This window comes from Excalfactoria chinensis, chromosome 7 (assembly GCF_039878825.1).
Source record: "Excalfactoria chinensis isolate bCotChi1 chromosome 7, bCotChi1.hap2, whole genome shotgun sequence".
NCBI classification, from domain to species: domain Eukaryota; kingdom Metazoa; phylum Chordata; class Aves; order Galliformes; family Phasianidae; genus Excalfactoria; species Excalfactoria chinensis.
In genome coordinates, this window is record NC_092831.1 from 24196995 (window position 1) to 24210131 (window position 13137).

The 13137-nt window shown below is 48.9% G+C and overlaps 1 protein-coding gene across 1 annotated transcript; it reads right to left on the reverse strand.

Moving 5' to 3' along the window:
* Positions 1 to 600: 600 nt before the first annotated feature.
* Positions 601 to 4527, reverse strand: FZD7 (frizzled class receptor 7). Its single transcript, XM_072342392.1, has one exon. It carries the CDS (start codon positions 4019 to 4021, stop codon positions 2318 to 2320), a length of 1704 nt encoding a protein of 567 aa, XP_072198493.1. The 5' UTR covers positions 4022 to 4527; the 3' UTR covers positions 601 to 2317.
* Positions 4528 to 13137: the final 8610 nt, after the last annotated feature.

The following is a 13137-nucleotide window of genomic DNA, read 5'->3' on the forward strand; positions in this document are numbered from 1 at the left end:
GCACACTGCGGTCAGTAAGCTGAACAAAGTTTCAGGGCAACCAGAGCTACCTTGGTGGTACACTTCCGTGGTATCTTACAGAGGTTTTGCAATTAAACTTTTAACATAGATGCAGCTTAAGGTAAAGGCAGGGTAATGAACCCAATGAATAGGATGAAGTCACTGCAAGGGAAAAGATGAAAGTTACCAACATTTCACAGGTATGAAAAATGCTGTGATTTAATTTACAGCACCTGCAGCATCCTCCCTTTCTTCCATCTTGAAGTCCATTTGAGACAGAAAGATCATTATCCCTATTTCCTAGATAAGGAAATGTAGATTATCAGCTTGCCAAGATGCAGAGCCTAGAATGAAACCTCAAGAGAGGGAAACTTTTGGAAGAGCCTCAAACGCTGATCTCCTATTGTTTAGGGCTGGTAGGTGTGAAGCGCCTGTGGAAGTTGCAGTGAGTTTCTGCTCAGTTGTGTATTTACCCAAAGGGCTGCGCTCTGCTTGCCCTACAGCAGAGCCTGGGGGGGAGGACAGGGCAAGGACATCCAGTGCTGTCCCCTTTCTGGAACAGCATTCAAAGACTGAAAGAATTTCAGAGCCGTTGTATTAAAAATCATTTATTTGGTGATCTGTACATGGGATGAAGCAGGGCCTCATACAGACCTTTAAAAAAAAAAAAAAAATCAAGTAAAAACATAAATACATATTTTCTTACAAAAAGGAGATTTACAAAATATACAGACTGCACTTATCTCACAGTTCCTGTCTTTCCCCACGTGCACATAGTAAAAGACAAAACCCCAAGCCTGGCATCAACTGTCCTGAAGGATGGGGCTGGCATGCCCCCAGCCTGCAGCCCACACCTTCAGCCTCAGCCCTCTGTTCTCGTACAGTTCCAGACACTATTTTCCCACTTAAAAAAAAAAAATAAAATAAAATAAAAAAAAGCAGCCATAGAGTGGAGACCTGCTGAAAATCCAGAGTTTCCTATTTTGTCCTTAGACAAGAATACACGCACACACACTTACAAAAAGAACCCTTCAGTGAATGTATAGGTAGAGCAGTATGTAACACGTTAAAAAGGAACGTGGCAACATTAAAAAATAATAGAAAAATCTGTCACATTTCAAAACAAAACCGATGGACTTAATGATCAATTTGTGCATGTCCTTCCGAGACGTGATCTCTGGAACGCCAATTGGGCAGCTGTTCCAGCCGGAGCGAACGACTCTCCCCGCGGCGGGCGGTTAGAACGGCCTGGGGCCGCTGTGCCGTAGGTCGGCACCGAGAGCCCCGAGCGGTACGGCTGCACCCAGGGGCCAGTTCGGGCCGTTGGCTTCACCTGCGGTAGCCCCGCTGGAAAGCGGGGGAGAAAGCAGCGTTATGGGAGGGAAAGAATCGTATCTTAGCGTTCTGTATCATAAAGGCTCATTTTGGGAGGTGCTCCCACTTACGCTCTTCTGTCCCTCTCGGTCCCGCGTTTCCTTGCTCGTAGGAAAGCAGCCCGTCCGGAGCGGGTAGCATCCCGCCTCCTCCGTTCCTCACAAAAGGAATGTTTATTTCTGCAAGCTCCTCACATCCAAGGGTGAACCTCAACGACTTCTTTTTGTTACTTTGTCCATAAAAACCGATCCCATGCTTACGCCTTTCTGTTCAGAAAACACTTTTGTTTCCCCCTTTGTCTCATAGAACAAAGGCAAGGGGGAAAAGCCTTCAGCTGAAAAGCAACAAGTCATTTCTTTTCAGAAAGTGTGTGGAATGGCAGCCCCCTCATTCCCCGCAGCAGCAAAAACAGCAGACCGAATTTCCACTCCCTTCGAAATGCCAACACAGGGCATCATTGAGGTAAAACAGGAACGTGTAAGCGACGGAGCGGAGGCAGCTGAGCACCGCGCTGCCCGCGGGTTACCCACGTGGTCGCCCCGAGCTGCACGAGGTGGGAGCCAAGGGGCTGCCCGACCCCAGCGGCTAGGAGCCGGGCTGCTCGTGGGCAGGGGCAGCGCTGCGCCTTCTCCCCACCCGGGACGGCCTCAGCCGCGTTGGTTTCCTTCCCGCACAGGGAAAAGCGAGGGGGCTGTCTGGCAGGCAAAGGGCTCTCCCACCCCGGCAGAGGCCTCTTTCTGTGCCTTTCCTCTCAGCCGGGCGTAAGCACCATTGGACGCAGTGCACATAGTCCTTAATGCAATGATCATTTTTTAACCCCACTGTGAGAAAGCTAAAGTTTTGAAAAGCTTTCCCCCTTTCTCTGTCTTCAGGGAGCCGCTGTTGCTTCCCTTCTGCCAAGTACCCTCTCTTCTGCGTGTGTGTGCCAGGGCGGGTGGAGGTCTCATACTGCCGTCTCACCCTTGCTGCCGGTACTCAGTCTGTGGTAGAAGCGCCGCCAGGACTGTAGGGTTTTGCCGGACCAGATCCAGAAGCCCGTTGTGATGCCAACAATCATGGTCATGAGGTACTTGATCATAAAGACTGTGAAGTCCGGGCTCATTGGGGCAAAGTGGCTAGGGCAGGGCACAGCGTAGGTTTTGCATGTCTGGAGGAGCCACGTCTTCTCCCAGGTGCTACGGAAGGCCTGCTCATAGAAATAGCATGCCAGGACAATGGTGGCAGGGACTGTGTAGAGGACACTGAAGACCCCGATGCGCACCATCAGCTTCTCCAGCTTCTCTGTCTTGGTGCCATCGTGTTTCATGATGGTGCGTATGCGAAACAAGGACACAAAGCCGGCCAGCAGGAAGGAGGTGCCAATGAAGAGGTACACGAAGAGCGGTGCTAGCACGAAGCCCCGCAGTGAGTCCACACTGTAGATGCCCACATAGCACACCCCACTGAGCACATCTCCATCCACCTGCCCCATGGCCAGGATGGTGATGGTTTTGACAGCGGGAACAGCCCAGGCAGCCAGATGGAAGTATTGGGAGTTGGCCTCGATGGCCTCGTGGCCCCACTTCATGCCAGCTGCCAGAAACCAGGTGAGGGACAGTATGACCCACCAGATGGAGCTGGCCATACCAAAGAAGTAGAGGATCATGAAGAGGATGGTGCAGCCTTCTTTCTTGGTGCCTTGGGCCACGGTACGGTAGCCATCCTCAGAGAAGCGCTCTAGGCACACCACCCGCTCCTCCAGCAGGAAACCCGCTGCGTAAGCCACCGCCACCATGAAGTAGCAGCCTGAGAGGAAGATGATGGGTCGCTCTGGGTAGCTGAAGCGGCGCATGTCCACCAGGTATGTAAGCACTGTAAAGAGAGTCGATGCGCAGCAGAGCACGGACCACACACCCACCCAGAGCCGGGCAAAACGTACCTCCGCCTCCTTGAAGTACATGAGCCCGTTGGGCCGGCCCGGCTCACAGGGGGCTCCACAGTCCCGCTCCCCCAGGAAACGGTAGCCCAAGTAGGGGGGCACCTTGAGCTGCCGAGGGCAAGAGAAGGAGAACCCGGCAGCGGGCTGCGGTGGGGTGAGGAGGTCGGGCAGGTAGCCGGCTGTGGGCTGCACCGTGGCTCCCCGACCCCCCGCGCTGCCGGGCCCTGACGGTGCATCCGACGTGTTCTGCCCCACGCAGATCTCGCCTGCACCGTGCACAGGAAAGTTCTCGCAGCGGAGCCGCTCTGGCCACTGGAAGCCAAACTTGTTCATGAGCGCCTCGCAACCCTGGCGAGCTCGCTCACATAGGGAGCGGCAGGGTGGGATGGCCTGCTCCAGTACAGTGCAAACCGGTGCATACATAGAGCAGAGGAAAAACTTGAGCTCGGCCGAGCACTGCACCTTGACCAGTGGGTAGAACTGGTGCACCTCCAGGCCCGCGTCCTCCTGGTTGGTGTGGCCCAGCAGGTTGGGCAGGATGGTCTGGTTGTAGGCGATATCCGTGCAGAGCGGGATGGAGATGGGCTGGCAGAAGCCGTGGTCCGGCACGGAGATGGCCTTGTCGTCCTGATGCGCCGCCGCGCACGGTGTGCCCAGCAGGGCGGCCAGCAGGGCAGCCAGGCCCAGCCAGCGGAGCCCGGCGCCCGCTTCTCCCGCCTCGGGCCGCATCGCCGGGTCCCGGGAAGCCGCGGGGTGCGAGTCAGAGCCGGGCGGCGCCGAGCGCCAAGGACATGGGCGCCCGGTGGGCGGCGGTGAGGCCCCTTCCGCGGATCGGGGCTGCGGCGGCGGTTTAGCGGCGTTCCTCCTCGGCTGCGGCGGGTCGGTACTCCCCGGCGTTAAGTTTCCGGAGTCGGTAGCTTTGGAGAAGGTGGCGAACGGGCAGAAAGGCCGGCGACGGCTCTCGGTAGTTCCGCGCACAGTCCCGCGGCGAGGCGCTGGCGCTGCTTCCTGCCTGGCTGCCGATTCCCGACGACAAGGATTTAGGTTACGGCTAAAGGGATTATTACCGCGCCCGGCTGAGCCGTGTATTTTACTCGCGGGCTTAAATAACTTTTAAAATCCAATTATTGCGCGATCCTCCCGCAGGTCCGCTCAAGACGGGCGCCGCCACCGCCGCTCTTCTCCCGGCTCGCTCCGCTCCGCCCGCGGCCGCGCACGACCGCACACCCCGCAACTCCCAGCCCACGGCCGAACCGGGCACAAAAAAGACACATATACGCGCGGGCGCGCCGCCGGCCCCGCCCCCGCCGCCGGCCCCATTCACAAACCGCGCCGGGGGCGGGGCCTCGCGTCTCGCACCCGCCAATCCCGTGCCGCGCCGGGGGCGGGGCTTCGGCGGCCCGAGAAGTTGAGCTCAACTTTTTCCCATCCCCGGTAGGGCAGGGCGGGCCGGAGGAGGGGGGGGGTTGCCCTGGGGCCCCACAGCCTCGCTGCAAGGCACGGCCGGGCGGGGGGCAGCGAGCTCGCTCAGGGTGGCCCGAGCAAACCAAAATTAACTGCCTGCTTTCTGAGCGGGCTTTGCAAATGCAAACAGCTGCCCGTACTCGGAATTATTAATAAATAAAAAATAAAAAGCTCCGCCCGGGTACATTTGCAGAATGAGCTGATGGCGTTGTGCCGTGTCCGTGTCTGCACGCCATCGCCTCCCCCAGCGGGGGGCTGACTTGTTATCGCACCATGACCGTTGCGTTTTACTGGCAGAATGAGCGATTTATTCACGCGGATGTAAGCTTTCAGCAGGGAAGGCAGCTTGTTTTGAAACGTCCACTGCGAACAGTGCTGAGGGAAAAACGTTAAATCGCCGTGCGTGCGGCTGCAGCCCCTTAAGGAGGCCCAAACGGTGTGTAACAAAGCAGCAGCTCCTCTGTGGAAGCGCCCGGCCCGTCTGCGAGAGACAAAACGCCGTAGGTCAGGGGAGGGACGGTGCTGGACGGCGCTGGACGGCGGGTGATTCAGGGCGGGCCCGAAGCCAGGCGGGCGTGAGTTCGCCGAGGACAGAAGCGTGGCTTTGCTGCACAGCCGCGTTCCAGGGCTTGCGAATGCACCGCGGGCTGCTGGACCCTTCGTGCTTCTGGGGCTAGGAGTGTCGGAGCAGCACAGAGGGCGTGCGCTCGACAAAAGCCCTACGGCAGCGGCCGCGTTTTCCTTCACACTCTGGCCTAGGGGCCAAGTACTATCCAACCCACCCATCCCTCCCTTTGAGGACAGGAACCGTACTATTCAAATTGCTGCTTCTGCTCTTGTACTCTTGGTTGTGCTCATATTGTGCCTAAGCAAATACACCAATCTGTGCAGCCTCCGGGGCAGTTCAAGAGATCAGAGTGTGGCTCAGGGAGCTCAAACAGCAATTGTTGGACAAATGTTTCCCATATCCTCTCCTGCTCATGAACAATGTGTCCTCATACCAACAAGACCGTGGAGCTTCAGCTTTTGTTATATTTGTTAAGAGAAATTGACAGTTATAAATGGGCTTACTAAAATAAATGCACTCCTCTGAAAGTGGACATGTTTTTAAAACTACTCTTCTGCTCCCTCAGCTGTGTGCAAGGCAGGATGAGCTATTTGCACCCTTGCTTCTAGACAAGAAGCCTTTTCTTCATTCTCAAAGCTGTTGGAGGGCCTAAGAGGAACTTCAGTGTGTCAGTGTGATGAGGCTGGTTGTCTGAAGGACGTACCTCTGTGCACTTAGTCACCTGCAAGGGAAAAGTTCTCTGTTAACTTATTTATTTTACTGTTTTTGTGTGTGTTTTTGTGGTTGTTTTTGTATGTGTGTGTGTGTCCTCCTGCCCACCCCGTGGTTGCTGGTAACCTTCAGAAAGAAGGTATTTTTTCCCCCATCCCTACTTTTTGTGACACTCCATGAGCTGTGGAACCATCGATCTTTACTAATCACCTTAGATTTCATTCTGGCTTCTATGCCTGACTTCATCAGTGAGGCATTTTGTGACATTCACTGTGAAAAATGTCAGAGGAAAGGAGGTGTTTCAGTGCAGGTAATGACAATGCAGAGAGAGAAAAGGAACTACAAACTCTGCCCCATGCATTGACTGATCTGATTTTTGTATGTAAGGAGACATTTGGAGCTAGTAAAATGATATTGCAAAAAACTCTTTCAGCAGTGTGGAGAGAGTGACAGAAACTATTCAGAGTAAGGAATGTCACATCACGTGGCAAGACCTGAACTGGGTATTTGTTTACAAGACAGGGCAGATGGCATCAGTGCTTCCCCCTGTTGTTTTTTTTTTTGCTGGTCCCATTCATTAGAGTCATTCTTGTGAACCTTAGTTTGAAAGAAAGGACGGCCAGGAACTATAAAAGCTCCATTACGTTTGTGTTGAACGTAACATAGAATTAGTGAAGCAAGAGGTTAAAGAAAAAAGAAAAAAGAAAAAAGAAAGAAAAGAAAAGAAAAGAAAAGAAAAGAAAAGAAAAGAAAAGAAAAGAAAAGAAAAGAAAAGAAAAGAAAAGAAAAGAAAAGAAAAGAAAAGAAAAGAAAAGAAAAGAAAGAAGAAGGAAGGAAGGAAGGAAGGAAGGAAGGAAGGAAGGAAGGAAGGAAGGAAGGAAGGAAGGAAGGAAGGAAGGAAGGAAGGAAGGAAGGAAGGGAGAAAGAGAGAAAGAGAGAGAGAGAGAGAGAGAAAGAGAGAGAGAGAGAAAGAAAGAAAGAAAGAAAGAAAGAAAGAAAGAAAGAAAGAAAGAAGAAAGAAAGAAAGAAAGAAAGAAAGAAAGAGAAAGAAAGAAAGAAAGAAAGAAAGAAGAAAGAAAGAAAGAAAGGAGGAAGGAAGGAAGGAAGGAAGGAAGGAAGGAAGGAAGGAAGGAAGGAAGGAAGGAAGAAAGAAAGAAAGAAAAGAAAGAAAGAAAGAAAGAAAGAAAGAAAGAAAAGAAAGAAAGAAAGAAAGAAAGAAAAGAAAGAAAGAAAGGAAGGAAGGAAGGAAGGAAGGAAGGAAGGAAGGAAGGAAGGAAGGAAGAAAGAAAGAAAGAAAGAAAGAAAGAAAGAAAGAAAGAAAGAAAGAAAGAAAGAAAGAAAGAAGAAAGAAAGAAAGAAAGAAAGAAAAGAAAGAAAGAAAGAAAGGAAGGAAGGAAGGAAGGAAGGAAGGAAGGAAGGAAGGAAGAAAGGAAGAAAGGAAGAAAGGAAGAAAGGAAGAAAGGAAGAAAGGAAGAAAGGAAGAAAGGAAGAAAGAAAGAAAGAAAGAAAGAAAGAAGAAAGAAAGAAAGAAAGAAAGAAAGAAAGAAAGAAAGAGGAAAAAAAAGAAGTAGGCAGAAGGGAAGAAGGAAGGAGAACTGTGTTCCCTGTCACTTCATAGTGAGGTAAGAAAAGAGTAAACTTACCGTGTGGAATGACACTGTTAGGACATTTCAGATGTTAGGAATGTTTCAACAGCATTTACTAAGATGGAAGAAGAAAGTTTCTTGGACATATTATCAAATTCCAGTGTTGTTTTTTTTCTTATTTAGACCACTGGGAGATGGGAGCAGTTACTGACACAGGGAGTGGCAGTCTCAGACTGGCAGACTGTGGCCTAGGAAAATCCCAGGCTACTACATTATTCTGAGATATCCTCACAGCTTTCAGGGAACAAGAAAAAAAGATAGCAGAAAAGCAGCAGCAAAAGCCAGGGTTCTGTAAGTTACTCCAAAACATCAGAGCCTCTCTAAGTAGCATCATCCATGTTTCAAGTGGCAGCAAACTTGTGCTCATCTCCTGCTTTTACTGCAATCTAAATTCACAAGTTTCAGCCTGCAAAGTCACTTAAACTTCCTCGGACGGCAGGGATTCTCATCAGCACTTTGCACTGGCAGTTGCTATTGGTCAGGTCCTCAGCCCCTCAGAGCATCTGGGCTGCTCAGAGCTTCGCTGCTCCTGGGAAACTATTGCAACTGTACAGGAGTTTAAAAGGTGGCCTCTGAAAATCTCCCAGCCTCTGCTTTTCTGAATGTCTCACACTGTCTTGTGGCACTAAAGGAGGAGCAAAGTCCTGGTAAACCCATGAGACCAGGGTTTGGTACCAGCTCTGGACACTGGACTTCACACACAGCAAGAAACTCTTGGGAACAGAGAATTGTTTGTCTTTTTACACATTTGAAAATAGATCCAATTCAGCTCCCAAGCTAAATCTGAGTGAGGCGCAACAATCCCTACATGATGTCTTTTCCTGCTGTTTTAAAGCCTCCTTAAACGTTGCCAGTATCATTTTCCTTGTTTCCTATCCCATCTGATAGAAAACTCTTCCCATGAAGGGAATGAAACCAAAACAAATCCCCCTCCCCACCCTGCCAGGCAGCAGTTATTTCGGGTGCCTGAGGGTGAGCATTTTCTGATTATCTGCTGCGAGGTTTCCAGACCTTATTGCCCTCAGAAGAATAAAGGACAGCATTACCACTTTTCCTTCATCTCTGTTAAAACTCTGCTGATACAGGTACAGTGCCCTTCTACCATCCCAGCTGCAAGTGGCTGAAGCGTGGGACTTCTTGCACTTACGCTTACTGCACTTACTTTGCAGGACAATTTTCATCTCAGCATTTTGAAGCATACTCACAAATATTTGTACATGATCAGGCAGGCTATTGAGCTACGAACATCAAAATTTGCCCTCCCTAAAACTTAGTGGGGAGATGCCAGGAGCCTGGGGGGGAAGTGATGCATGCAAATTCTACGTAACAGTTTGCATAATTAGAAATAAGTTCACAGTGCTTTATCTGCTTGCATTTCTATCAGTCTGACAGACAACTCTAAATTACACATTATTTGAGCTCATGAGAGAAATCTGGTGTTTCTATAGTGAAACAGGAGAGCTTGGTTCTTCACAGGCAGGGAGTGGGAGAAGGCAGACTCTGCCCCCCAGCACGGAGCCTGAATTTGAAATCAGATTGAAGGCATGAGAAACTGATTGAAAAGAGAGGATGGGGAGGCCACAGGTGACAAAAGGAAGAGGGTACTGCTGGAGGGGATGTGGTTTTCTCAGTGAGAGAGGCAAATGCCAGTTGCATCATGGATTTGTTAGATAATTATTAGCTTATGAAGTAATATCCCAAAGGATACAGCAGGAGCTCCGCTGCCTTCCACATTTACAATCAAATTGGAAAAAACATTAGGAAACATTCACAAGGATGGGCTATCTGGTGATGGCTTTCATCTCTGAGATCCATGAATAAGAAAACAAAACCTGAAGTTGATCAGCTCATCCCCACTCAACACTTCACTGAGGACATCAGTTACACTTTAACCCCCGCATGACACTTTGAATTCCCTTGTTTCTCTGAAGTGAGTTTAATCTGCTCTCTCACAATTCTGGGGCTGCAGAGGCCCTTTGGTATAAAATGTAGGCAAGCCTTCTTTATTTTACTTTCCGAAGTGAAGTGATTTTTAACAAGAAAAATTCTTTTCAGTAGCAGCGGTATCAGCTGGGCCCTGCCATCGCTCTGTCTGGGTGCAGTGATACCACAGTATGAAGAAGGGAAGCTTCCAGGGATGGTGGGGGAAAAAAATAGAGTCATGGAATCATTAAGGTTGGAGGAGACCACTAAGGTCATCTAGTCCAACTGCCAGCCCATCTCCACCATGCCCTGATTGAGATAGGCAGCATACAGTTTTGTGAGACACAGCCAGCTTTCTCAAGTTTGTTAATCAGTTTCCCATCTCACTGCAGATGGTGCCGGAGTTTTTGTGAACATGGAGTTATGTTTTGTTTCCAAAAGACTGACATAGATTTAGTGACTGATTGCTCTGATTGCTCTCCCGTCAGTGCTCTTTGATTGTGAGAAATGTGATGATGAAATGCTTTCAGTACATGTTTGTCATTTATTCCCAACATTATTTTACTTTGTCTTTCTCTCATTTATTTGAGATTGAATCTTAAATACTTTCTAATGCACAGACAGAAGGCTCGCACTTGTCCTGTTCATGTGAACAGGTAAGGGCTCACTTGTTTCGATGGAAGAAGAGCCAAAGCCTCAGCTTCTGTTTATGTAGGAAGGAGAACCGGATTTAACTCAAAACAAGAGATGGAAAAGATCCATTATATCACTTAGTCTCTGCTTTCATAAATGCCAGCAGTTTAATTAGCTTAATTTAAAATACCTTGAATAATGGGACCATTGCTATTTCTCATGGGACATGGCTCTGCCATCTAAGGATTGTATTGGCAAGAAGCCACTGCCTGATGTTCAAACAAATGGTTTATCTTAGCTTGATTAGGGCCCACTAAAGACGAGTGCGGCCTCTAAGAAATATGCCGTTTCCAAAGCTTAGAAAACAAGGGAAGAAAAGCTGTTACTCAATACAGAATTTGCCAGATGTCTAAATAGGCTGAGGAATTCCTAAGCCTCTGTTTACAAAATCCTCTCTCCTCCTCCCATGCATGCTTAAATTACAAATCACTGCTACCATCCTATGTTTAGGGTGAAATTTCCTTAACTGACTTCACTTCCAAAATGAGTTTGGGAAAAGAAACAAACATTTTAATTACTTTTATTTTCCCTCTTCCTGATAGGCTTGTACAAATTAACCCTTATGCTCCTCAACTACAATTAAGCTCTTAGGCAAAATTATTTCTTCCTTTGGTCTTGATTGTGCCCCGAGGATGAGCTTGCTGAGGTGCTTCCCTGTCACGAGGGGACATAAAGTTTTGCTGTGGGGGCTTCTGCAGCCCTGCACAGGCCCCTGGAGAAGAGCCATGCTGCTGTATCAGGAATTTCCCTTCCCACCAGAGCCCCCAGGGAGCAGTGATCCAAAGCATTTCAGGAACTAAGGCCATGACCAGCATCTCCAGCTCCTCTGCTCATGTTGTTTGTTTTTTTTTACCCAGTCATTTCCAAGCTGCAATTTTTCCTTCCTTGCCAGCCTGCACTGACTGAACTTGTTGGAGCTGCTGAGAACTACTCTGAATGTAGTGCTGGAGACATTGAGCTGATTTCCATCTGTGGAGGGAGGGGAACCAGAAAGTGGCACTTTAAATAAGCTCCCTCCTCATGCAGTCTCTGAGGGGAATGAGGGCCCATTTTCTTAATTACATGTTCATTAGTATGTTTAGTGCTCTCCTCCCTCTCTTCCCCCAGCCCTGCCACCTGGGAGTTCCTACTATGTTACTGGAAAGCCACAGAGGTTTATTTAAATACCACATAGTCAGATTGGAATGAAAAGCTATGAAGCTTCCCCTCTTTAATACTTTTTGAAATTATTTATGGGCTATGCTTCTTGCCTACGTAGAAGGTGCCTTCTGAGATTCCTGCAAGTCAATGCAGAAATAGCTGTTTGAATTGAGCAATAATTAGAAGCATATGGAGCGAAGCAAAGCTTCAGAGAAATCCCATTCTGCTAAAGAAACACTGCTGTCTGAAATAGATTTCAGCTGCATGTAACGTTTTCTCATATGGGCCGCAAAGAAATAACATTGTATGTCTGGTTTGCACCTACCAAAGCTGGGAAATTCAAAGCAACATCTGAAATTCCGTTCAGCCCACTATCACAAAGCTTTTGCAGCTTCCATGTTTTCCTGGGCTGTGCTTACAATCTCTCTCTTTTTTTTTTTTGCTTGACTTCAGAACAATGAAGATTCAACTTCAATATGTGTAAATCTGAATTGAATATTTTTCTCTCAGTCTTTGCAATTTTTAAGAAGGATTTTAAACACCAAGGAAACATGCATGGCTGAGGACACAGTTATGATCTCTTGTAATCCACAGGCTCAGTCCAGGAAGGCTCTCAGAGCTCTCTGATCCCAATTTGCTGCCAAATTCGGAGGTGCTTGATGTGGTAGGCTGCTTCACTCCTCACTTCTAAAAATAGCAGCTCCTGCTCTCCTTGCTCCCACAGATCCTCCCTTCAAGTTCAGAGATAGATAGCTGAAAACTTGGCACCTCAAGGGGAGGTGTAGAGCTCCCCAGCCCCGGCTTCACTCACATGGGTGGAACCAAGCTCAGTTTGCTCCAGGACTCTGTAGAACCTTACTGTTGGCAGGAGATGAGCTTCTTCTGACAGCTACAACTTGCTGACCAGATATCCAGCCCTAAAGCTGAGTTTTCGTCAGCTGCTATGCATGTACAGTAAAGCCATGGGTTTAATGATGAATGCAGTCATATTTATTCTGTGTTTTTCAAGAGTGAGGAAACCACATCCCAGCATAATGAAGCACCCAAGAGCCATTGTGAAAAACAGTATTGTTTAGAAATTGTAAGAACACAGAATATTTTGGAAAGCATAAACATTTAGTACTCCAAGATGTCCCAGGCTTGTGCTACTTGAGACTTCTTACAAACAGCTTCGAAGGTATTGCCTGGAGCAAAAGTTACAGCTCCTAGGAAAAAATAAAAATCAGCTTATGGAAGAAGAGTGAAACGTTGACAGGTCTCTGTTTCCCCCTAAGGTGAGCAGGCAGCCACGTGTGGGCTCAGCGGGGCCATGTTTGGGAGCTGGGCTGGTTGGGCTGGGCCTGCAGCATGGTGAGGGATGCTGGGCTGCAGCTGGTGGCTCTCTTCTGCCTGCTGTGCTCCCAGCCCATGCTGCTGAAGGTGCTGTGTTTTGCTTGGGATGCGGAAACTGAAATTCCGGCTGCTGAATGCAATTGAAGTACAACTGCAGAGATAGACATTTGTGTTGCTGTCTTTGCTAGGCTCCTACCGGTTTCTTTTTGCTAAGGCTGCTGTGCAGCAGAAGTACAGTGTAGGGAAAGGAGAGCTATGACGAAAACACTTCTTGGGCAAGTCAAATGCGTCCTCTTGCAGCATCTTGGAAGCAGGGCCAGGGGAGTGTGGGGGGCTCCTGGGCTGCTCCTGAGATTCTTCAATAGGCC